The sequence below is a fragment of the Geotrypetes seraphini genome, chromosome 3 (assembly GCF_902459505.1).
Source record: "Geotrypetes seraphini chromosome 3, aGeoSer1.1, whole genome shotgun sequence".
Classification (NCBI taxonomy): domain Eukaryota; kingdom Metazoa; phylum Chordata; class Amphibia; order Gymnophiona; family Dermophiidae; genus Geotrypetes; species Geotrypetes seraphini.
Genome location: NC_047086.1, coordinates 361914404 through 361941657, shown reverse-complemented (window position 1 = coordinate 361941657; position 27254 = coordinate 361914404). Strand labels below are relative to the sequence as shown.

The 27254-nt window shown below is 43.9% G+C and overlaps 1 protein-coding gene across 2 annotated transcripts in view; it reads right to left on the bottom strand.

Annotated features, from left to right (window-relative positions):
- Window positions 1-27254, bottom strand: part of CNIH3 (cornichon family AMPA receptor auxiliary protein 3) — a 61274-nt gene that overhangs the window by 6730 nt on the left and 27290 nt on the right. For both annotated transcript variants that reach the window (XM_033938140.1, XM_033938138.1), the window contains exon 4: window positions 6915-7027. In XM_033938140.1, the coding sequence (XP_033794031.1) occupies window positions 6915-7027 (113 nt within the window). The remainder of the gene's footprint in view (window positions 1-6914; window positions 7028-27254) is intronic.

Here is a 27254-nt window from a genome sequence, read left to right as displayed (position 1 = left end):
ACTAAAAACCACGCTACGCTTTTTTGTAAAATGGGGGGGTTATTAGGAATTTAAATATTATAATACTTTCCTGAAAAAGATGTTTTTAAGATTTTTCAAATCTGGGAATTGAACCATTTCGTTCAGCTGCAATTCTTTTGTATTTAGCATAAAGGCAAACTGTGTTCCACCATTCATGATGAGAAATTTTTCCAGTTTGCAAAAATGATTCGCAAAGCCACCAATAGTAAAAATTGGAGCAATGGTACATTCTCATGTTGTTAAGCTAACATGTAGTAGAGGGTAAGAAAACGGTATGTTAACATCTAGTAAAGACTGCACATGGTTCCATATATTCTTCCAATAATTTTGTAATAAAGGACAACCATAAATCAAGTGTTTCAATGTGCCTGATGACAAGTTACATGACCAACATAGATCTTTATTGTGATCTTTCTGAATTTCTGAAAGTTTACTAGGAGTCCAATAGATTCTATGCAATAAAAAGAAAAAAGATGGGTATAGCGCAACAAAGCTAGTGATTTGGACCTTCTCTTTCAAGTTTCAAGTTTCAAGTTTATTAGGATTTTATATACCGCCTATCAAGATTATCTAAGCGGTTTTTTACAATCAGGTACTCAAGCATTTTCCCTATCTGTCCCGGTGGGCTCACAATCTATCTAACGTACCTGGGGCTATGGAGGATTAAGTGACTTGCCCAGGGTCACAAGGAGCAGCGCTGGATTTGAACCCACAATCCCATTCTCCCATTTGTGTCGTCGTCTGGATTCTTTTTTTTTCTAAAATTCTTTATTCATTTTTAGAACTTCAATTGTGCACAAAAGAAGATGCATTTACATAAATTATCATCATTACAGCACAATATACTTAATAGAATAAAAACAAGACTTAGTTTCTCCCACCCACTTTCCAATTTACAAACACCTCATAAAAATACTTGTAGTCAACCCTTCTATATTTCTTAACAAATGCCAAAAATTTCCCCCTCCCCAGATGTGCATGTTTTCCACAATTTATACAAATAAATCAATCTTTGCAATATTTAGGAGTCCTTTTATCAAGCCGCGCTAGCGGGGTTACCGCATCGGACCTTTCATCACGCGCTAACCCCCGCGGCTGGCTAACAAACTAACACCTGCTCAATGCAGGCGTTAGCGGCTAGCGTGGCAGGCGGTTTAACGCGCGGTATTATGCACGTTAAACCCCCTACCGCAACTTGATAAAAGGACCCCTTAGTTAACGGTTCCCAAACTTCCATAAATTTTTTTATAATAACCTTTCTGAATGGCCATGAACTTTTCCATTTAAAAGATATACTTCTTCTGGATTCGTAACTTATAAGGATCATTTATTAGATGCTGCAATCATTACTGTTCATGAAATTGATAAAATACTAGCTGCTAAAGGGAACACCTCCTTGCATGTATCATTAGGCAGCAGGTTCAGGACGAATGCCAGGAAGTTCTGTTTCTCACAACGAGTGGTGGGCGCTTGGAATTCTCTTCCTGGGGGTGTTGTGGCGGAGACTACTCTTCGGGGTTTCAAGCACAAGTTGGATATACACCTTCTTGCAAATCATATTGAGGGATACGGTAATTTCAGGTTTTCATAATAGAGAACCTAAATGGGCCGCCGCGTGAGCGGATCGCCGGACTTGATGGACCTCGGTCTGATCCGGTGAAGGCATTTCTTATGTTCTTATTATGGTGTAATCCGGAGATAAAAATTCAGCACCACACCATCAATTGGAGGAATTGGAAGGCCTTAGGTATATGGAAATTATGTCAACTATATGATGGCAGTATTTGGATACCGTATGATAAACTTTGTTCCCAACACCATCTTCCTCCTTCTGCCTTCTTCCAATGGTTGCAACTCAAACATGCATTCCATGACTTTATACATAAAGGGAATAGGAAAATGGGAAGAACCTGATTTATTACGTCTGCGCCACACTTTTTACATTTAATTAAAAAAAAGATTTTTAAAATCAACCAAAATATTTTAGCACCATTAGCAGTTCCAGACACTCAGAAAAAAACATCCAAAGAATAATACCACTGTCACCATCCCTTCCTTAGTTGCTCTGTATGCCATTTTTACACACCTATTGACTGGAGATTGCTATGAGTTATGGCATTTTTCCAAGTGTAAAACTCAGCAGGTAATGTACGTGGTTTTCTGTCCCTGCAACTTGCTGTACTCGTATATTGGCAAAACTAAGGGCTAGATTCACTAAGGGCACCGATCCGATCCGTGAACGATCCGATCCATGTCCAGGGGGGCGGATTCACGAATTGCCCTCATACAAATGAGGGCGATCGAAATCACGCCCCCAACCGACCGCCTGGATCGCTCTACAGCTGGCCCTCCATGTCCGGCAAAGGAGGAAACCTACTTTTTTTTTTGCTTTTCAACCCATGGTTTTAACCCACTTTAAACCCACAGGTTAAAACCATGAGCTTGCACTGCGGGAAAGGGCAGGAGAGTTGGGGTGACAGGAGAGATTCAGGGCGAGAGCTGGAGAAATTCGGGGTGAGAGCTGGAGAGATTTGGGGCGAGAGCAGGAGATCGGGGCAGAGAGCAGGAGATTGGGGCAGAGAAGCAGGGTGGCCAAAGGCAGGGCAGTTGGAAAGGACCCGGGCGACTGGTCCTCAGCAGTCGCTTATTTTTGGATCCCAGTCGGTGTCCCTCATTTTTTTTTTTTTAGTGAATCTCTGCCTGCCTACATTTGAATGCCGTTCCCCCTCATTTGCATGCACGGATCAGAGGATGATCGGGACAGAGGTTAGTGAATTGGGTTGGAGGGAAATCAGGTTGCAAAGGGGTTGGAAGTTAATTGGTGGACTTAGTGAATCTAGCCCTAAGAGAACATTGAACAAGCGGATTACAGAACATAGACATGCAATTAAAAGGAAAGGCTGCTGACAAATCATTGGTTGAACATGATGTTTCCAAAACAACATACGACATCTGAAGATTCAGATTTCTAGTTTTAAAGAGGGTTTAGAACCCATGAAGAAAGAGTAATGTGGATAAGATTCTGTTGCCTAAGGAACAGAATCTCATTTTTAAATACAATACTGCTTTACCTTATGGTCTTAATAATGAATCAGATCTTAGTGTTTTTTAATGACAACTTAGGACATGTCTTTCTGAGCGGTTTTACCCCTACAGTTCCCCACATGGAACATTATGCCAAGCATTGTGATTTTAATTATGTGTCCTAATTTATGTTTTTAATTTATGATGCTTTGAAATGTATTTATGACTTAGAATCAGTTTTGAGCTTCTGTGTAGAATAACAGGGTCACTTCAGTTACGTTCACTGAACAGATGTGGTTTTCCACTTTTGCATCATTTCATTGCATATATTGTTTGGTATTATATTTGCGTCATTACATTTGCATGCATAATTAGCACTATTTTCACATTATTTCTTTATTGGTTACCTCATTTTTATTAATATTTATGGTTTTGAAACTCCTTTCGTCATCATTTTGGCCCTCTTTTACTAAGCCGCGTTAGAGGTTTCTACCACAGCCTGGAGCTCTAAATACTCCGACACTCATAGACGTCAAAGTATTTAGAGCTCCAGGCCTTGGTAGAAACCTCTACAGCAGCTTAGTAAAGGGGGGGCTGACTGGCAGAAATCTCCAGTAATGTCCCTAGTGTGCCCTAATTACAATGACATCATCATTGTGTCAATGTAATGTATGAAATGGTCACTGGAATGCATAACATTTTTCAGCAATTTTAGCATTTTTACAGCATTTACGGTGGCATTCTTAATGATTTTGACTTATTTTAGAAGGGCATTATTTCCCGTATTAGATTTAGCCATTATTTGCAATTTTAGAATATGTAATTAAAACAGTATTTTTTAATGTTATCTGGAACATTTAAACATAATTATTTCTCTTTTTTTGTCTCATTTTAGACATTGTTACTTGTTTTTAAGTTTCGGGCAACTCCTTTTTTATAATATATTTAAATTAAAATGAGTGTTTTAAACAAGTACCTGTACTGGTGACACTTGACCTCAGTACAGCTTGTACAAACTTGCTGTAAAGCTTGGCTGAATTCTGAGAGAATGCTGAATCACTGTGGCTGTGAGTAACTTGATTTTTACTTTTATATTATTTTTTTTATTATTTTTTGCTATTTTACAATTAACCTTTTATGTGCCATCTTGCTTTTTAAGTTTCTAATCCATTTTGATAGTCCTAAACTAGGAATTTTAGGAGTTTTGTTAGACCTGACATTATCTTTGAAAGAACAGGTCTTGTCTGTGGTCATCAATTTTTCTTTTGAGTAGACTGAAACTAATGTTGTCAAGTTATGGCTTTAGAGTTGTAGTGCAACGTTTGATGATGCAAAAGGTAGATTATTGTAATGCCCTATATTTAGGAACGGCCTTATCTCAGTGTAAAGCACTACAGATGATTCAGCATGATGCTGCATGACTAATTTTGGGAGCAGCTAGATGTGAACATGTTAGTCCATTATTGAAGTAACTCCATTGGTTACCAGTAGAATCACATATTTTGTTTAAAGTACTGATATTGACTTATCAAGTCATTTATTTGGGCACATGTTGGTATTCATGTCAAGTTTTGGTTTTATACCATCCTTGCTACTCATTGAGATCTGAGGCCCCAATGCTCAGAAACTTGCCTTGCAAGTAAGACTAGTTGTAGCCTGTCTTACTCGCAAGGCAGCTCAGCCTCCGATGCTCAAAAGGGTTCTCAGGGGCTTTTACCAATCACGGTAGCAGTCACCGAGAACCCATCAAAAATGACAAAGACTAAGGGACACTCAATGAAGTTACAGGGAAATACTTTTAAAACCAATAGGAGGAAATATTTTTTTCACTCAGAAAATAGTTAAGCTCTGGAACACGTTGCCAGAGGTTGTGGTAAGAGTAGATAGCATAGCTGGTTTTAAGAAGGGTTTGGACAATTTCTTAGAGGAAAAGTCCATAGTCTGTTATTGAGAAAGACATGGGGGAAGCCACTGCTTACTACTCTTTGGGTTTTGGCCAGGTACTAGTGACCTGGATTGGCCACCATGAGAACGGGCTACTGGGCTTGATGGGCCTTTGGTCTGACCCAGTAAGGCTATTCATATGTTCTAATGCATTACAAGGAGCTCATTACTATTAAAATGAGCATGCCTTGTAATGCAAAGAAGGGAATGCCCATCTCTTACCAAGTCAAATTTTCTAGCAGGACTGGAGCTGCTGCTAGCTGTTTGTGTGTCTGTTGTGTGTGTGTATGTCCCACACCTGTAGTCAGAAGACAGCTATTACGTGTGGGACATACACTGACATAACAGGCACACAACAGCTGTATCCATATTGGGTGTTTAAAAAAAACACACTTTAATAAACTGCTTGTTAGCTCCGGTGATTGGGAGCTATAGTGGGCCTGCGCAGAACAGTTGTGCCTACTTCTTAGCTCTTCTGTGCAGGCTCCAGGCACAGTTCCTCACCCTTTTACCAGGCTAATCAGCACAAATAATGTGCATTTAGTTTGCATGCTATTTGTACTAATCATAGCCCAGCAAAACAAAATCGCTCCCAACCTGGTATTTTTTACCGGGTTGCTGGAGCTTTGTGGCTCCTGCCCTGACAGGTTTGCAGCTTTCTGTTGTTGCATTGCTACAGATATGATATGAAGATACTAAAGTTACAGCTATTTCTGTGGCAGATCATGTTTTTTGGAACAAATCACCTGGACATTTGCAGATGAGCACTGGATTGCGGGTTTAAGAAATTCTTAAAAACACATTTATGAAGGAAGGATAGTGCTTGATATACTTTATCTGTGTGGTTTACACAATCAAAGCAGTTTACATATTTGTTCTTTATGAACTCACGTTTTTTGAATTTATTCACATATTGAAGAACTATTTCACTATATGGACATAACAATTTAAGAATGTTTTTTAAACAAGCACTTTCATTACCTTTTCACTTTTAATGGTGCAATGATAGATTCTACAAAAAACGCTCTCTAGGGGTTCTGTACCCCACATTGAGGTTTTTTACTCCATCTTGGACTCTGAGCGCCACTGAAGCTTAAAAAGGTATTTAAAGTATTGTTTGTTCCTTCACCAGTTGTTGCTGTATCTATGAATTTTGGGAACAAACCCTAAGTTTGAATCTTCACCCAGTTGTGTGGATTTTATATAAATGTACATTTTGGAACCACCTAGGTTTAGGTGGGCTATAAGGCCCTGAGTCTATAAAAGATGCCTACAGTTAGGCGCCTAGATCCGCCCCACTAGCCAATCTAGACGCTTAACAATTTTTTTAAGTTGGTTTAATCAGTGCTATTAAAAACCAATTTAAAAATTACTTTCCTGGTAGGTACTTAACTCGGTAGGCACCTAACTCTTCAATGTAGACATCTACACCTAGGCACCTACCGGCAAGTAGGCATAGTTAAGGCCAATTCATGGCGGAGTTTGGGCATGGATTGAGTTAGGGGCCGATAGGCCCCTACCTTAGGTGCACTCATCTAGGCCAAGAAAATCCTGCCCTACATGGCAGTGCGCCTAAGGATTTAATGCCCATCCCTGCTTAAGAATGCTTAGGTGCCGCTAGGTGTGATTCTAGAAATGACACCCAACAATTGATTGACAACCACGCCTAGGAGGTAAATGACATTTATAGAATTAGGACCTAAGGGCTCCTTTTACAAAGCCGTGCTAGGGCCTTAACGCGCAGAATAGCGCGCGCTACATTGCCGTGTGTGCTAGCCGCTACCGCCTCCTTTTGAGCAGGCGGTAGATTTCCGGCTAGCGCGCGCTATAGCATGCGCTAATCCGGTGCATGCGTTAAAACCGGTAGCGCGGCTTTGTAAAAGGAGCCCTAAGTTTTTAAAAATAAATAAATAAAAGAGGCTCACCTCCATAAATGGTAGAAAAGCAAGGGAACATTCAACCCCAGAGTCAGCCACTCTTCCGCACACATAAACATTATGCAGAAAAGGCTGTGGATTGAATACTCTGGCAGCACCAGCTGAAACGGAAGGAGAAACAAAACATTACAGGCTTATTGACCTCATTTTCCAGAATTTTCCTAGTAAAAATTTAATTATTTTTTTTTTTTTTTTTACAATTTTCCTTTAATCTCTTTTTTAGGGGGGGAGTGGGAGAACATGAGTGTAACCAAGGCTAGAACATGAATGCAACTGCAGAACAATGTTAAAACCAGCATGGTCATGTTGAATTATCTTCCAGTTTTAATGGTAGAAGAGACCGGGCTTTAAAACTCAAATGTATCAGACTAATAGCATGCAGAATGCAACATTATTTTTATGACAACATGGCCATGAAAATGCTGTAATGCTAGGCTAGCTGAAGAAGCCTACTTAAAACAGAGACCCTTTCCTTTCACCTCCTGATTGGATCACCAGGCCTAGGTTGCCAGATTTTACTAGAGTAAAATCCAGACCTCCTAGACCCGCCCCGCCCTGTCCGCCCCATTACGTCCCAGCCCCGTCCCCAATCCCATCCTTGCCCCGCCTCAGCCCCACCCCACTTCCTGCTCTTGTTGGGCAGGAGGAAATCCACACCTGAGGCTTTTCAAAACCCAGACAAAGTGCCGGATTTTGAAAAGCCGTCCGGACCTCCAACTATGTCCTCAAAAGGAGGACATATTCGGGGAAATCCGGATGTCTGGTAACCCTAACAAGGCCTTTCCTTTAGGAGAAAGATAAACCTGTGGGCCCACCCATTCCCAGATGCCTACTCAAGGCTCTAAGGGCTCCTTTTACTAATCTGCAATAACGGTTTTAGCGCGTGCTGAATTGCCCCGCGCACTAGACCTTAATGCCAGCATTGGGCTGGCGTTAGTTCTAGCCGTGTAGTGCGGGTTTAGCACGCGCTAAAATCCTGCGTGCGCTAAAAACGTTATCGCAGCTTAGTAAAAGGAGCCCTAAGTCGCCCATGAATCTTCACCATCAGAAGATAGCCATTTTCTCTCCTGCCAGCAGTGGCAATAAATCCAAAACAATGCCACTGCCAGTCTCTGACTTGCATGTGTGTGGCACGCCGGTCAGTGTCAGCATTAACATTTTTGGATTTTTCACTGCAGCTGTCAGCAGGGAAAGTTGCTGGGAAAGGTTCAGGAGGAACCTGGAATCCATCTTTTTCTTCCTGTTGAAGGGTGGGCTGAGTAAGAAGGCATCTAAAGGAACTTATTTTTCTTTTTCTAGCGGTGAGGAGAGCAAGGCTTAGGAGACCACCGTTTTGGTGAAGGGAACACCTCGCCCATTTTTTAACCTAATAATGCACATTAACATGCATGCTTTAAGGACCTGATTCCAAAAACGGCAGCTAGGCTAGGGCCACTAGGCGGCTAGATTGGCGGCACCTAGCCGAGTTCCACGCAGAACTTAAAACTGTTTAGTTGGTGTGGTAATTAACCACGCCATTAAAAATGAATTAAAAAATAAATGGAAAACAATTCATGATGAGTTCCGTGCAGAACACGACGTGGCACTTACCCAAAATGTGGGCATGGTTAGGGGCAGAGAATAGGCGTGAAATGACTTAGGCATCTGTGTTAGGCACTGGTAAATTAGGCCTGGAAAAATCTGCCCAACCTCACAACTCTTAAACTAAGCTAAAACTTAGCTTTATATACCGGGTCTTCAGCCAGAAAGGAGCTCGACTCGGTTAACAGTAACTAAAAAAAATACTTTAAAAAGTAACAATCAGAAAATATTAATATGACTAGTTTCCAAAGTGTTTGGCAAATAAAATAGTTTTTAAAGATTTACAAAAAAGTTGAAAAGGACCAGGACCCCTTGCAATAAGAGGAAGTTCGTTCCATAGTTGAGAAAATTTGAAAACCAAGGATTGACTGAAATTTTTGACTGGAGTGATTCTATAAATGACGCCCAGCGGTTGGTTGACATCTGCGCCGAATGGCACCTAGGAGTTAGGCATCGCTAGGCACCCTCTGTAGAATCAGGCCCTAAATGCTGTGTTAACTCTCTATATCAGCTCTTTATAAAACCTTTTGCTTCCAACACTTGCCTGTATCACAGCACTTCTACCTTTGGGGGAACCTCTTGCTGACAATAATAGTTTATATAGTTTATAGTTTATTCAGTTTTTGATTAAACGCTTTTTCGAATCTACAAAGCATTGTACAAAGTAAAAACATTAACATTAAAACAAAAAATAACAATTGAACATACTTTCCTATAAAAATTACAGGACTACCAACCGTACAAACTGGGTAAATATTGACCCATAGGTCTTAGATACATATGGGAAGGGGGGAGAAATACAATTGTAATAGAAAAAGTAAGAAACATTTAAGGGAAAAACACTTAGGAACAGGGGAACAGTATAAAATTAATACACATATGTGTCGAAATCTAAGAAAAGGGACCGAGTCTTTGTACACGTTTACTTGAGAAACGAGGCAGCAACGTCGGCCGGGTTCTATTTATAACTAAAACTTTTTACTTAATTGAAGCAGTAAATGAAAAGATAGAAAGATGTGGTTTGTTGCATTGGACTCGGCATCTTCTCGATTACTTAACCAGCTGAGTAACTCAGAGCAGAGGTATGTCAGGCCTCACTGGGGTGGGGATTGCTGAATTGACGAGTCCAATGTTTTTGGCGAATCGGGCAGCACTAGCGTCTGGGATGGAGTCGGGGCATGTCATGGACATTCAGGGGAAGGGGGCTTCGGGGATCAATCTTAACTAGTGCTTATTTTTGGGTAGGGCTTATATTAGGAGCATCTTTAAAGATCATGCTAGGGCTTATTTTTGAGATACGTCTTATTTTCAGGGAAACACAGTAGTACACTTGTGCTGGAATGCGTGAGCCCTCTAAAACTCATAGGAAAGTCTAGTAGAGCTGCAGAGAAGTGGCTTAAATAGTTGGGGGTGAGGGGGGGCTACTGAACCATAGAGAGGAGGACCCAGGCTATTCCTGTAAACTTTTATGTAATCTCTGAAAACTTTTATGTAATCCGCCTTGAACTGCAAGGTATTGGCGGAATAGAAATCACTAATGTAATGTAATAAGCCACTCTAACCACTGCATTCATGGTGGAAAATGTGAGTCCACCAAAAAAAACAAAAAAACCCTACTTTACTGCCATATAGGTGGCACCTGCAGCCATAAGAGCTATTGGGGTCATAGACAGGTGGGTATAGTAGATTTTGGGGGTGTTTTAGGGAGCTCACCATGACCCGCAAGGGAGTTGTGATGAGATGTTTATGTGGCAACCTTTTTGTGACGTTCACAGCAGTGCCCTGTAAGGTGCCCCACTACTCTATTACCATGTCTGGGTGGCCAGTCCATCACTTTGCTGGCCCCTCCCACGTCCAAAAGGTCTTGTTCTAGGCATCTGGGACTCGGACGATTTTTTGGACAAGAATGTAGTATAAAGATAGACGTACTAGCAGTCTGGACGTTCAAACGCCTGGATGTATAGGTAGAAGATTTTCGGGGAGAAAAAAGTATACTATAGGCGTATTTTTCGAGAATGGACTTTGAACACTGCCGACTTTGGGTGACTAGCGCCTTAGCCCCAAAAATGACTTAGGCTTTTGTTTTGATTATGCCCCTGCATGTCTTTAACCTGTCACCCAGCATGCCTCCATTAGTATTCTTCCCAGCAGTTATCCACTTCCTCTTATCATCCCCCTTTCAACATTCACCCACCTTAAAAAATCACTCACAGCTTGCCTGATGGCTCTATCCTATCTTCCTCTCTGCCAGTGTCTAGTAAGGAATCCAGAGGCCAAGGACCTTTATTGTTGCATACTACTTCCCCTTCAGTCGCTATGACAACAGACTGCATTTACAATGATGAGAAATGGAACAAGAATGGAAAGCACAGTAGCTGTTCAGTGCTGTGTCACCACAGGTGAAGGAGATGAGAAACGGCAATAGTTTCCTGCTACTGACCCTGCCTTCCCCTGCAGCTATTGGCTGGCTAAGGAATGCCTAACCAATAGGATGCAGGGATGAAGAATGCAGCAGCTGTGAAGGGCAGAGAGGCTTCCTGCCTTTGGTCTGCCACAGAGATGGGGCAAGGCACTGAGGTACTGGAAAAGGGAATAAGGGACTTACAGGCTGGTTTAATCATTGGGTAGACTGGGCAATTGCTCAGCATGGCAGCTTAAGGGGAGGGGGGGTGGAGGTGAAAAATAACAGCTATAGTCAAAGAAGAATAACGGTAATATTCAGCTCACAGCAGAATGAGGCATGTAAGCCACTCACAGCCATGGGCTGAGCTAACTCTAGATATTCAGTGCCAAGGCATGCACAGCATCTAGCACTGCATATTCAGGCATGTACTGCAACCCAGAAGTTAACCGATCAAAGGCCAATAAAGTGCCCCGTTAACTCAGTGGAAAAAGTTTGGACAGTCTTTCTGTTATCTTAACTTTATCTGGTTAGTGGACAGAATATTGGTGCTAACTAGCTAAGTCCTGGTTCTGCCAAAACTCTGCTCCAGACCACTCCTAACCTAGGCAGAGCAGATAGTCCCTAAATGGTGCTCCCCAAATAGATGTGTTTTAGGTTGGTTCTTTGAGTTTGTTCGGCTGTCAGGACATATTGGAGTCAATATTCAAAGTGAAAAGGTTTTTGTCCTTGATAGTGCAGTAGCTAAGTCTTTGCATACTCTGGCAGTGAAAGCAGGACCATTATCTGAGGTAATATGTGTGGGGCATCTCCACCTAGGGATGATTTCGCGAAGTAGGATATTCACCACAGTCTGAGCTGTTTCATTTGTGGTGGGAAAAACTTCAAGCCATCGGGAGAACATGTCAACAATAATAAGGGCATAATCCTGTCAGGTCCCGGTGACATGAGGGATATGAGCAAAGTCAATCTGTAAGTGTGCAAAAAGGAGAAGTGGGGCAAGTAAGGAGCTTGTGTGGTGCTTTATGGGGTATGTTGGGATTAGCGCTGAGATAGGTTATACCTACAGGATTTCTCTCCTCTTTGCACCAAAGTCCGTCCAAAGGGTGACTTTGGGCACCGGCCAGGTTCCAGGCGTCAAGTTCCCATTTTTATAGAATAATTACTTACAGAGAATATATGTGAAGGAATATATATGTGCCCCTTCAATCCCCTCTTACGTCATGAAAATGACATCAGTGTACAGCATGAGCTTGAAGGGAGAGATATTTCAGATATGTCTCTCGAGGAGGGGGTTTAGGAGCAGTAATACGAGCAGTATAACATATGAGCAGTCTAAAAATGACATAAGCAACATGGGTACATAAGCAATAATAATAGAGATTATAACAACAATAAGGTTTTTTACCCATCCCTGCTTCCAACTAAAGTACTGATCCCAAGGATTAGATAAACCAGAGTTACGATTGAGCTCAGCAGAGAGGTCCTCTAATTTCTGAATGGCCATAGTAACCTTACCCATGGGACCTGTATTGTCAGGAATAAAGGTGCAACAGGATAAAGTACTGGAGAGAATTTTACAGACACCCCCCTTCTCAGCAAGGCCATGCGATTTTGAAAAGTCATCTGAAAAGTGGGGCCTAACTGATCAGCAATACCTTGCAAGGCATCCCTAGTGTAGTTCACAAAGCGTTGCTGATTATAATAAATGTAATTAATCCAATCAACATTCTTATTGATAGTGATAAGGGGAATAAGAGACTCGAACCCAGCCTTAAACTTGGTCTCGGGCCTTGAATTCATCTGGGACCCCTCTTGGGACCCCTATGGCATCTATGTACACATGCGGATCAAAATTACCAAGGAGGTCACGTTTAAAACCTTAGACAAAAAGACAGTATTATGAAACTTCCCACCAAAGCCCCCCCCCTTATGCTTGCTACTTCTTTTTAGTTGCTTTTATGTATCCCGTTACCAAATATGGTCTTTCCTACAGTCATAAGCTGAAAAAACTGACCCATGTATAATGCTATAAAAATGGATGAAAAACTCATAATAAATGGACAATTTCTTTTTTGACAAACCTGAGCTTGAGCATCCTTTCTTCCTAAAGAGACTGTCCCAAGATGCATCTGACTTACATTAGACAGAGCATGTGAGGCAGTATTGGGACCAGAACCTTTTCACAAAGGTGTTTAACTAAACAGCAACCACACCAGTCATATAAAAAGCTACCCAGAACAGCTGAGCCCTGTTTGGAATCTAATATTCATGTATTCTGGATATTCCCTGTAGGTGTCACCGTTGTACAATGACTAGGATTCTATCTTCATCCGTCCAAGACCTGCAAGGTTCACCTCTGCAGCATCTACAACCCATGAACAATTACAATCAAAAGCTAAGGTTAGAAACTGAGCCCAGGTCTCTTACTCAGCAGAAATTTGATATTTTAACTTAAAATCTCTTTCAGGTCTGTCTCAATACATATTAATTGGCTGAATAGCTTTTGAAGCATTGTAATAAAAGCTGGGACTGCACATTTATCACTGTCACTCGGATAGGGCGAAAAATGAAGTGTAATATAACAAGATTGATACTAAAGAGCTTAAAATAGATTTTCATAGACAGGGTAGAGAAGTCAGACCATACGCAGATAGCTCTGGTGCTCATAAGCCTCAGACAGGCCTGTTTTTAAAGATTATCAAAACATGTTAAACCACTTAGGATATAAGTGGTATATAAATAAATAAAATGTTAATTAACAAGTGTCCATTATCAAATATTGGCAAATACATCTGATGACTATTCAGTGTGAATATACTGAACAACAGACCTGTCGTTGACTCTTGAACGCACCTATTCAAAGGTCAGATCACTAGCGGTAGGAACAAGAAAGGCTAAATTATTTTTGGGTATTCAACAATATATTGGTACTTGGTTTTGAGGGTTATATTCTCTTTAATCATATCAGCAAAGAATAATGTTACCTGACTATACAAATTCAGAAAGAGTTATGTTTCTATAATTTTTTCCATATATCAAAATCTATTTTCTCATTAACTCATATGAGAAACCTAGAGATGCTTTCATATGTACAAATTAACCAGAACTTTTATTTTGGTACACCGACGAAAGCGCGCAGGACATTGATGCGCTGACACCTGCGCACAGGACGAATACAGGACGGTCCCGCCACTTTAACGCCTTACCGTTAGCGTTCTGAGGGGGTGGGGGAACCCCCCCAGTACTACCCAGTAAACTTATAACTGGTCAAGCTCCCATGGGGGGGGGGGTTGTGAGGGGAAACCACCCCCAGTACACTGAAAACTTCCGTTCTCTCGCTGTTCAGAAGTTTTCAATGTTTTCAAGTTTTCAAGTTTTCAAGTTTTCACACACACACACACATACCCCCAGTGGGAGCGCAAACAGTTATAAGAGTATTGGGGGGTTCCCCCCACCCACCCCCTCAGAATGCTAACAGAAGGCGGTAAAGCAGTGGAACCGGCGGTGTACCTTTGTCCTGCGCACAGGTGTCGACGTGCAATTGTAGGCTCACCAATGACCTGCTGTGCGCTTTTGACATGCCACCTTTATTTTAGATAAAAGATCAGTCTTCACCCTGCAGATTCCTTGGCAGCCAATGGCTCAACCTTCGGACCATCTTCCTGGACTTTTGGATCACAAGGATTATCTGCCAGTTCCCGTAGATCATCTTTTTGGTCATATGCCTTGTCCCGCTGATCCTCTGATTCTTCTTCTCTACTAGATGCAGCAGTCGTCGTCCTTGTCGTTGTTCCTAAAAATGCATCCTAACACAGCTGTTCTGAGCACTTCATCATCTCCTTGCACAATTCTCTGTAACAGGTGAAGATGTCATTAATTCCTATGAAAACTCTACCTTCATAACTGGGCTCGTTATCTATGAAGATCTGCACACCACTCAAAATGTGTGAATGGTTCAGTCAGTTGTGTCACTGGTGAATCATTTGTTTGGCTAGGTGGATTCATGGGGGTACAGAACAGATTTTGTATTTTTTGGGTGGTGGTGGTTCCAGAGCGTACAGGAGGAGACCAGATGATCACTTTTCCACTACAATCCACTCCTCAGTGATGGGGGTTCTTGGCAATCGCAGTGTATAACTGAATGTCATATTACCGTAACAACTTCAGTTCAAACAAATAGGGTACAGTATCTTCTTCAACTTAATCCACAGAAACATTGAAACATGATGGCAGATAAAGGCCAAATGGCCCATCCTTTGTTTTATCCAGTCTGCCCATCCACAGTAACCATTATCTCTTCCTCTCTAGTCTAAGAGATCCCACGTGCCTGTCCCAGGCTTTCTTGAACTCATACACAGTCTCTGTCTCCACCACTTCTTCCGGGAGCCTGTTCCACGCATCCACCACCCTTTCTGTAAAAAAACATAGTTCCTTAGATTACTCCCAAGTCTATCACCTCTTAAGACTAGAATTTACAGTTCTTTTAAGAGGGCTAGGCATTTTCCATTTTTCTCTTAGCATGATGGCACATCCTCGTATGCTTCAACACAAGCTTCAACTCCTCTCTTCCTTGGTTACTAGAGTTACCTCACTTTCCAGACTCACCCTTTGGTTTCAGTCCTGCACTACTGGGCCGGGCTCCTCACTGGATATGTGGGAAAGCCTCCAGCCTCAAACTCTTTCAGTAGCCCTAGATCAGGGGTGTCAAAGTCCCTCCTCGAGGGCCGCAATCCAATCGCGTTTTCAGGATTCCCCCAATGAATATGCATATCAAACCCTAGTTTATTGATGCTGCTTATCTAAACATTGTGCCAATGAAAGTTTCCTTCTAGAGCTCACACTTGGAGATTCTATGAGCGTTGGAGCTTTTGCCGCAGCAGCCCGCGATAAAAAACCCTAACGCAATTTGATAAAAGGGGGCTTTAGTAGGGGCAAGTACTAAGAGATTCAGGAAAAAGTGGCAAAAAATACGGAAACTGTCACAGTTATCTTAGGCACCAGCAACCTTTTCAAAGAGCCTCTAAGTCACCTCAATATGTTATGGGGATGCCCCATAGACTGCAGATCATCCCTAACATGCCATACAAATGAAGTTTATTCCCACTGTGTAGGGTTACCAGACATCCGGGTTTCCACAGACATGCCTTCCTTTTCAAGGACAAGTCCAGGGTTCCAGACGGCTTTTCAAAACCTGTCACTTTGTCCGGGTTTTGAAAAACTTCCCATAAAATCGCGTCGGGAAGGGGCATCCACGGACATGATGACGTACACCTCACTCTTGGCCTGAATACCAGGACACTTTTAGTGCACTTTTTAAAGCAATAATACATCAGGCTTTTAAGGTTTAAAACTTATGAAAGTTGAGGGTTAACAGCTTGGCACTGGAAGAAAAATACTGTGGTAAAAATAAAGGCCAATTCGATCACACTGGAGCAGCTAGAGCTAACCCATGAGTTTCCTCTTTGTCTTGTTCTAATTGAAAAGTGCCCAATGTTCTTACTGTAAGAACAAAAGAGTGCAAAACTGTATGTCTGGGCCCACTAATGATTCTCAGAACACCTGCAGGTGGGTCACAAGATAAGGCATTCGCTACAGTCCTTAACTAGCACACCAGAAAGCACAAAACAGGACACAAAAACATCACAAGCTAGATTAATTTACTGCCCCCTGGCAGCGTTAAATTTGCAGCACTGCAAAATTGTACATTTTAATATAGTGTGACAGCATGGCTAGCAGAAAGTCCTAGACCCTTAATAACAACAGCCATACAGAGGGTTGAAAGTAAAACAAAAGCAGTTTATTGAAATACTGGGATATGCAGTGGTGAAGTGAGGGTAGGAGGCACCCAAGGCGATGGCATCCCCCCTCCCCCTCTTCTCTATCCCCCCCTGCTACTTCCCTGCCATGCATGCACCTTCCCCTTGCCACCCATACCACTTAAACTCTCTGCCACTGTGAGCAGCATCTCCAACCTGCTGCCTGCCCCGACCTCGGTTTTCCCTCTGACCTCACTTCCTGGAGCAGAGTTTTCTGCGCCTCCCCCCCACCACCACCACCAAGACAGCACCTGGGGATGTCCACACACACACACAGTTACCGGATGCTAGGGTTCACCTTGGGGAATAGCGCCCAAGAAAAGGATCTAGGTGTCATCGTAGATAATTCGATGAAATTTTCCGCCCAATGTGCAGCGGCTGCCAAACAAGTAAATAGGATGCTAAGAATTATTTAAAAAGGGATGGTTAACAAGACTAAGAATGTTATAATGCCCCTGTATCGCTCCATGGTGCGACCTCATCTGAAGTACTACGTTCAATTCTGGTCTCCTTATCTCAAGAAAGATATAGTGGGGCTAGAAAAGGTTCAAAGAAGAGCAACCAAGATGGTAAAGGGGATGGAACTCCTCTCGTATGAGGAAAGACTAAAACGGTTAGGGCTCTTCAGCTTGGAAAAGAGATGGCTGAGGGGCGATATGATTGAAGTCTACAAAATCCTGAGTGGGTAGAACAGGTACAAGTGGATCGATTTTTCACTCTGTCAAAAATTACAAAGACTAAGGGACACTCGATGAAGTTACAGAGAAATATTTTTAAAACCAATTGGAGGAAATTTTTTTCACTCAGAGAACAGTTAAGCTCTGGAACGTGTTCCCAGAGGATGTGGTAAGAGCGAATAGCATAGCTGGTTTTAAGAAAGATTTGGACAAGTTTCTGGAGGAAAAGTACATAGTCTGTTATTGAGAAAGACACAGGGAAAGTCGCTGTACATGGGAGGAGAGAGGAAGAATTGTTGGAAATGGGATGGAGGAGATAAAGGGAGAGATGCAAAAGAGGTAGAAAGGGACGAGAGGGATAAATCCTGCCTATGGAGGAGGGGAGGGAGACATGCATGGAGAAGAGAGAGAGAGAAATGTTGGTTGGAGGGCAAGGAAAGATGGTGCATGGGGAGAGAAAAAAAATATTGTACATGATAATGGAGGGGAGAAAGGGAGAGATGCTGCATGGAGGGAGAAGAGAGGTTAGACCTAGGGCATATGGCAGGGGGGGGGGGGGAGATAGAGATGATAGACTGTAGAAAAGAAACAGAAATGTTAGTTGTGGCAGTGGAAGGGAAAGTACAGAGATGAATGATGAGCACAGAGAAAGAACAACAAACATCAAATGGACAGGAGACCCTAGCGAGCGAGTTAACAGAAGACAAACAGAAACCAGACCCTGGAACCAACATGATTTGAATAATAAAAGATCCAGATAACAAAAGGTAGAAAAAAACAATTTTATTTTCTATTTTGTGATTACAATATGTCTGATTTGAAATGTGTATCCTGCCAGAGCTGGTGTTAGACAGTGAATGTGAGCTAGGACCTAACAGAGAGAGGAAAAGTCTTTTTGTTGGTTTTTTTTGTTTATTTACACCACCGTGCCAGCGTGGAGTTGGAGAGGACAAAGGGGGATGGGGTAGATAAACAGGATGCAAAATAAACCTGCCAGGACATTTGAAAAAAAATGCCCGATTGGGCAGGAAAAGCAAATCGAATTGTAAAATTGATTCAATAGGCCAAATCAAATCGAAAAGTTTTTCCCTGAATCAGGCAGCACTACTGGGTAATGATAGCAGTAATAGTTTGTGAGTAAGCATCTCCATTGCCTCTGGTACAAACCAAGAGATTGCAAGGGTGGACTGCTCAAAAGATTGAGATTTAAGGGCAATGTGTCCAAGATATACAAGTTTTACTTGTGAAAAAAACATTTAAAAAATGGAAAAAGCAAAATAAAATATGAGGGTCATTTCATAAATAATGCACACTATTGTTTTTAATTTACATGTTTTATTTTTTTGCAAGTATTTCTTTACAATCCTTCAATATAGTCTCCCCGCTTTGCAATGACCGAGTCCCAACATCCAGGAAGCTTCATTTTTCCATCTAAGACACCGTTTTAGTTCAGTTGCCGAATGGCTCGGGTACCAGCAGAAGAAAGCTCTTCCAGAGATGCAAAACGATGTCCACGCATAGGTTTTTTCAACTTTGGAAAAAGGTCAAAGTCCGGTGGTCTCATGTCTGGACTGTAGGGAGCATGAGGTAACACCTCCCAGCCATATTCGTGTAGTTTTTCAATGACATTCCTTATGTGTGGATGAGTGTTGTCATGAAGAATGATTGGCTCAGCCAAGAGCAACTGAGGTTGGGTTTCGTGCATTTTTCTGCGCATTTTTTTCAAAAAAATCATGATAATACGCTGCTGAGGCACTTCTTCCACATGGAACTTTGTCTGTGATGATGATGTCTTCATGATCATAAGCAAAAATCATCATTTGTTTGACTTTTGATTGAGCTTGTCAAAATTTTTTTGGTCATGGGGAAGATGGAGCTCTCCACTCGTCATTGAAAAACTATGCAAATACAGCTGGGAGGTGTTACCTCATGCTCCCTACAGTCCAGACATGAGTCCATCAGACTTTGAACTTTTTCCAAAGTTGAAACAACCTATGCGTGGACATTGTTTTGCATCTCTGGAAGAGATGGAAGGGTCTTAGGCTCGATCCTATTCAACATCTTTATAAGAGACTTGGCAGAAAGGCTTCGCGGTAAAATAACATTATTCGCCGATGACGCCAAACTAAGTAATGTGGTGGGCAAATGCAAAACGGACAAAGATTCAATGTCCAACAACATGATGCACGACCTACTCCTACTAGAGCGCTGGTCTAGGACCTGGCAACTCAGCTTCAATGCCAAAAAATGCAAAGTTATGCACCTAGGCAGCCAAAATCCATGCAAGGCTTATACCTTTAATGGTGAGATCCTAACAAGAACGGTAACAGAACGAGACTTGGGGGTGATCATCAGTGAGGACATGAAGGCTGCCAGTCAGGTGGAGCAGGCTTCATCCAAGGCAAGACAGATCATAGGTTGCATACGCAGGGGTTTCGTCAGCTGTAAGCCGGAAGTCATTATGCCATTGTATAGATCCATGGTGAGGCCCCACCTGGAATACTGTGTGCAATTCTGGAGGTCGCATTATCGCAAGGATGTGCTGAGACTGGAGTCGGTCCAGAGAATGGCCACCCGGATGGTCTCGGGACTCAAGGATCTCCTGTACGAAGAACGGTTAGACAAATTACAGCTATACTCGCTCGAGGAGCGCAGAGAGAGGGGAGACGTTCAAGTATCTCACGGGCCGCGTCGAGGCAGAGGAAGACATCTTCTTTTTCAAGGGAACTGCGGCAACAAGAGGGCATCCGTGGAAAATCAGGGGTGGGAAACTACGAGGTGACACCAGGAAATTCTTTTTCACTGAAAGGGTGGTTGATCGCTGGAATAGTCTTCCACTACAGGTGATTGAGGCCAGCAGCGTGCCTGACTTTAAGGCCAAATGGGATCGACACATGGGATCTATTCACAAGGCAAAGGTAGGGGAGGGTCATTAGGGTGAGCAGACTAGATGGGCCGTGGCCCTTATCTGCCGTCTATTTCTATGTTTCTATGTTACGAGGTACAGAAGATAACAGTGACAAGATATCAAACAAAAGCAATGGAATCAGTCCAAAATGCCAGGACCATTGAGCCAAAATATTTTTAAATATGTTTTCCAAAACATATGTCCCAAAGTTGCTGGATAAAAGTCACATTTAGGACAGTGAACCATAGAGCTAATTATAACCTTGTGTGCTCAAGCTGGAGAAACATACAAGTGCAAAAGAAATTTATATTGCGCCTCTCACAAAAGTGCTAAAACAGACAGGTTTTTCATGTTCCAAAGGCACTCCTCCAGGTGAGATGCTGTGAGATCAAAAAACAAGTCTTTATTCCATGCAGCAGCTAAATGTGTGTAATCCAGCTCAGCTGTCATTTCTTGCAAGCATCTGTGATGATATGCTAATGGGACTCGCTGCTGAGAACCTAATGTATATAAAGTACTAAGGGACAGATTCTCAAAACTAAAATCTGCCTTTAACGTGCCTGCTAAACCAATTCCAGCCGGTTTAGCGTACATGTATTTTAGCGGCGGATTATTAAAACTGCTTACCGTGGTATTTTCTGAGTTTTCTAGTAGTATCCGATACTGCCATGCACTTTGAGGTCTTAAAATGAGCACTCCAAACGATTCTCTATAATTGCCGAGTGATTCTCTAACCTCATTGTACCACATTTACTGACAGGTCTGAGCTGTCATTGCTCTACTTTCTGATCAGTGCTTGAGCGCCGATTGACTCAGGTACTGACAGGAAAGTAAAGCTTGACATTACAAACGTGTCAGAAAATTTTGCCACCATCAAGAAACCCCCCAATCCCCCCCCCCCCTCGGCAGCAGAAGAGATGCCCACTCCCTCCCACTGCCAAGTAACACTTCCCACGACAACCCCCCAATCCCCCCCCCTGGCAGCAGGAGAGATGCCCACACCATCCTGCCACCAAGCAACACCTCCCCCCCCCCTCCAACACCCCCCCAAGCATCAGGAGAGATGCCCATTCCCACCGCAAAGCAATGCTCTCCATGACACCACAACCACCACCACCCCCAGCAGTGGGAGAGATGCCCACTCCCTCCTGCCACCAAGCAACGCCCTCCCCAACACCCTCTAACAGCAGATGCCCATTCCCTCTCTCCGCCAAGCAATGCCCCCCACGACCCCTCCCCCCAAGCAGTGGAAGAGATGCTGACTCCCTCCCACCACCATGTAACCCCCCCTCCCACGACAGCCCCCACCCCTCCCCCTTACCTTATTTATGATGGCTGGCCAGAGAGATGCCTACTTCCTCCGACCAGCAGGCCTGCCTCTTCAAAATGGCAGGCCTTTCCCTCCCAGGTGCATCCTGGGATGCACCAGGGAGGGGCATAAGGCTCTGATTGGCATAGGTTGTTTAATGCCTCAATCAGAGTCTTAGGCCCCTCCCCAGATGCACCAGGGAGGGGAAGTTCACCATTTTGAAGAGCATGCCTGAAGAGGCGTGCTTTGGTTTACCTGTGTGACATCCAGCTTGCCCCAATGAAACTGTTTGCTGTGTTTAGCTATTAGCAAAGCATATTAAATTTCTGTTATTTTTCACTAGAAGATGCAGTTCTTCTACAATCCCACTCTATTCCTGGACTAGTGGGTTATTTTCCTATGGTCGCCAGACAACTTGTAGGGAGCTCATTATACAGAGTCTTGAGCCCCTCCCTTCTTACCTCAGGACTGCCCTCCAGGAATCCAGTTTTTTCCTACAAGCCAGACTATAGGAGCTTGTCTTTTCTGCTCATGTTTATTTTTCTTTAATTTCAGTATTTTTCTTTGCAAATTCCACCCTTGTGCTGCAGAGGTTCCCCTTGGGGACAGCTCTGGCTGTGGGAGATCACAGACTTTGTGTAAAGTCTGTTTCCAGAAGATTAGCTGCCTGTCAGTGCACCCTCTGGACAGCCTGTATGTCAGTTCGGGGCTCAGGGGCCATTCTCTTGGGAGCTGGATCTGAGTGCAGGCTGCATGGCTCTTTGAAGGTATACCCAGGATCAGATCCAACTGTGTTCCTCCGCCAAGTTGCATCCATGCAGGTGCATATCTCCACATTCCCATCTTTCTGGAACACAGGAAGTTCCTGAGATTCCACGTTCTGCAGCAGCGCTATCAGTTTATGTTGCTGTCCTTGGGGTTGGCGACAATGCCCATGATCTTCACCAAAGTAATGGTGATGGAAGCAGCTCATCTGCACTCCTTAGGAGTCCTAGTGCACCCGTATCTGGACAACTGGTTTATCAGGGCTCCATTGGATTCCGAGTCAAATCATTTAGATGCCTCAGCGACTGGGCTGGGTGATTAACTTCAAGAAGAGTCACCTCGAGCTGAAGCAGGATTTGGAATACTTGGGGGTTCGCTTCTACACGGGTCAAAACAATGTGTTCCTGCTTGAGCTGCATCAGGAGAAGCTGCGCCAGTTGATCAGGGGCTTTCTGGACACTTTGGTCCCAACAGACTGGCAGTATCTCCTGGGGACCATGGTAGCCACAATCGATGTGCTCCCTTGGGCCAGGGCATATTTGTGCCCATTGCAGGATGCTCTGACTTCACGCTGGAGTCCACAAAGGGATCTTTTGCATTCTCTACTACCTTGGGTGTCGGTGGCTTGATGGCTGAGTCCTCTTTCACTATCCAAGGATTACCAAGTGGGTGATCTTAATGACAGATGCAAGTCTCAAGGGCTGGGGTGCTATGTGCATGCACACTCCAGTTCAGAGCCAGTGGACCCTCTCCAAGCGGAAATGGTTGATCAATTGCCTGCAGCTTCGGCAATCCGACTGGCTCTTCTCTGCTTCAAGGCTTGTTTCTGGCATCAAGCCATCCATGTTTTCTCGGACAATGCCACAGCGGTGGCCTACATTGATCGCCAGGGGGGGCACCAGAAGCGCCTCCCTGAGCAGAGAGGCCCAGTTTCTTTTCCGGTGGGCAGAGAGACAGACACCTTGTGGCGCTTTCAGCTGTGCATGTGACAGGCATGGATAACATCCAGGCAGATTTTCTCAGTCATCAGACTCTGGACCCCGAAGAGTGAACTCAACTGCATTGTGGAACACTAGGGCACTCGACTGCATTGTGGAAAACTAGGGACGTCCCACGTATGACCTCTTGGCGTCAGTAGCCAACAAGAAAGCAGACCGGTTTTTAAGCCACCATCGCAAGCCCAGCAAGGGCCTCGATGCTCTGGTTCAACCCTAGCCAAGGGAGGGTCTTCTGTATGTCTTCCCTCCATGGCTGACTGTTGAGAAGAATAGTGACCCACAGGGGTTGGGTGATTCTCTTCACGCCCAACTGGTCGAGGCGCCCATGGTACATCGATCTGCTGTGGCTGTAGCTCAATCAGGGACTCAGGCTACCTTATCATTCTCGTCTCCTCATGCAGGGTCCGATTGCGCATCAGGATCCAGACCACTTTGGTCTTACAGCCTGGCTATTGAGCGGCAGCCATAGTTTGCAGGGGTAGCAAGAAGAAGTCCACAGTGGCAGCCTAAGAGAAAGCCTGGAGATGTTATCAGGTGTGGTGTGTCCAAAAACTCAAGGATCTGTCTGTTCCATCAGTTTCCCGGATTCTGGAGTTCCTCCAGGACAGCCTGGCGAAAGGCCTGGCTGTGGTTTCTCTCAGGGTACAGCTTGCCGGTCTTTCCTACCTAGGCCCCACACCTCTGAAAGGCTCCTTAGCCTCTCATCTGGATGTCGCCTATTTTCTGAGGAGTGTGCTGAGGCTTCAGCCTCCCCTGAGGCTGCCTTGTCCTTCATGGAATCTCAATCTGGTCCTTCGCTCTTTGGCTTGTCTGTCTTATGACGTGCATCCTTAATGGATTTCACAGCCAGGTCTTTCTGGTGGCCATAACCTCCGCCTGCAGGGTTTCTGAGCTTCAGGTTCTTTCCTGCCGCAATCCCTTTTTGTGTATCACGGATTTTGGTGTGATTCTGCACACTGTTCCCTCCTTTCTTGCCAAAGTGGTTTCGGCCTTCCACGTTAATCAGGAGGTCTGGCTTTCTTCCTTTACTTGCTCCGGTTCGAGGGAGCAAGACCACCTTATAAACAGATTAGACTTATTGGTCAGGGAGTAACCCCATACCCCTCTTTCTTGCCTTTGTCCTCTACAGTAGTACTTCTAAACCTGCGGTACGCATACCCTAGGGGGTGCACGGACCGCCTGTTGGGGGTACGTTGGCTGACCATTGAGTCCTCCCTGCCACCCTGCTGCCGCCATCACCCGCCAGCTCCATTTAATTGTCCCCCGCCCCAACTCCGGGCAGGGAAGAGCCAGGCGCGTGCAGCAATTGCACACAGCCAGCCCACAAGCCTTCCCCCCGACGTCAATTCTGACGTCGGAGAGAAGGTTCCGGGCCATCCAATCACAAGGGATCCCCCGAGTTAGGGCTACCAGATGTCTGGATTTACCCAGACATGTCCTCTTTTAAAGGACATGTCCGGGAGTCCGGACGGCTGTTCAAAACCCGGCACTTTGTCCAGGATTTGAAAAGCTTCCAGCTCGGGGACTGCGTCTGGAGGGCATCTGAACAGGCACGGATGCAGCGCAGTGATGTCACGCACATGCATGCATGCGTGTGATGTCATTGCGTCACACCTGCGCATGCATAGATGCCCTCCCGATGCAGCTCTGAGCATGAGAACGGGTTGAAGGGGCAGGGCTGGGGGCCGAGGCTGGGACGAATGGGGCGTGACTTGGGCAGAATGGGGCGGGGCAGGATAGAACTGGGCGGGCTTGGGGGGCGGGGCCATGGGTCTAGATTTTACAACAGTAAAATCTGGCAATCCTACCCAGAGCACCTCAGCCACACGTCTGAGCTGCTCAAAGCATCACGTGATCTAGGTACATGAAAATATAAAACAAACTGTGGATAAACACAATGTTCTTGACTCTCCTTTATTTCTTCAAGAGATCTTTGAACAATGATAAAATAAGATCGTATCAACCATGTTAGACTACCATGACCCGACACGGGCCGTGTTTCGGCTAGCAAGCCTTTTTCAAGGGTCCAGTCAAAAGACAAGTTGGTGGTATACAGAATTGATTTGCAGTCTCGAAGAGTCAGAATTGAAGATCAAGATGAGTGCTGAGCTCCGATACGCTGTACAGCCGATGAACATTGTGTTTATCCAGTTTGTTTTCTTTCGGATTGCTCCTTTTTCTGTGGAACACTTGCTGTGTGATTTACATGAAAATATAAGAAATGCAAAGATCTGAAAATATTTTAATGAGGAAAACCCCTCCCCCCGCTTTCTGCCCTCACTATTTATTGACTTCCCAAGCAAATCAGGCAAACTACACATACATTTCCCTTCATTGGGAGGAGGAACAATTTTCATAGTATTTTTTCCACAGATAAGCAGATATTTACTCACTCCCTTTGAAAGATCCCCCACAAATACGAGATGGCTTTCTTGTCTGGATGACTTGAGCCTTTTAGATTCAGGATTGCTCCTATTTTCTAAGCCAGAGACTGTAGATTTGTCTCCAAAGTTCAAGCCTTCTATGAGACTGACTACGTATTTATATTGAATAACATACAAATTACAGCTTCAGATACTAAGACTGATGTCCTGGAGGAATCATATGTGCCTTGCTCAGCTGACGTGGATTTCTCCGTTCTCTCCAGCAATAGCAAACCTTGGAAGCTTAATGAGAAACTGCTTAAAGAATAATTTTCAGCAGTATGATATTACAAAAGAGCATTCAATCATTTTTTTTGCAGTCCCTATGGTTTAATTATGGGAACATTCTAAAACTGTAATAGCAAGTAAGATCATAAATGCAATTACATATTTAAAATGTGCTAAATGTTTCCAGCGGGTTCCAAGTGGATCCCTGAGGACCTGAATCATAACACAGGTTTTGTTTAAAATTCTGTTGCTTGATAAAATTAGAATGTAGGCCACAGCCTCAGATGTTTAAATAAAAATATTTTTAAATACACTGACAAGGCACATACTATAAACAAGAGCTACCACTTTCTTCCTGTAATCTTTACTAGCATCACCTGATCAGAAAGTAGGTGTTCATTCTCTGTGATCGTTATTATATCTGCAGTATTTTAGAGGAATGTTCTAATCAGTGATATTCTATGAGGAGTGAAATGTGTTCTATGATTGAAAACAAGGAACACTGAATATGCCAAATTTAAAGCTGTGCTTTTTGGTAGAGTTACCATATTTGTCTCCGGGAAACCCCGGACACATGACCCTGCCCTGTTCTGCCTCCATCCCCACCCTGTTCCATCCCAGCCCCGTCCAGTTCTGCCTACAGCCCCGCCCCCATAAAGCCTCCTTTCGGACGAGCTCCAGCCGCGTCTGGAGGGCCTGGAGCATGCGCAGATGTGTGTGACATTATCCACGCATGCTCGGAGGCCCTCCAGTTGCGGCCGGAGCTTGTCGGGGCTTTCCAAAACCCGGACAAATGCCAGGTCAGTCCTCTAAAAAGAGGACATGTCTGGATTTTCCCAGATATCTGGTAACCCTAGCTTTTGGGCTTCACAGCTAAGAAGAGATCAGAAGCTGGTGGCAAGGAGGGGACTGAACACTGGAGTGAGGCCTGCAGCAAAGAAACTCCCCTGTTCTCTACTCTTCCCACCGTACCACCCCATGAGGCCAAGACACCTGTTAGACTTCTGAGATTTGCAGGGTGACTGTCTTAGCCAATAAAATCACAGGGGACGTGCATAGTTACAAGGATGGGCTATTTAGAGCAGTGGTCTCAAACCACCTGCGGCCCGCCCGGTACTATTTTGAGGCCCTCGGTATGTTTATCATAATCTCAAAAGTAAAATAAAACAGTCTCTCGATCATATGCCTCTTTAGCTATAAATTACAATATTATTATTAT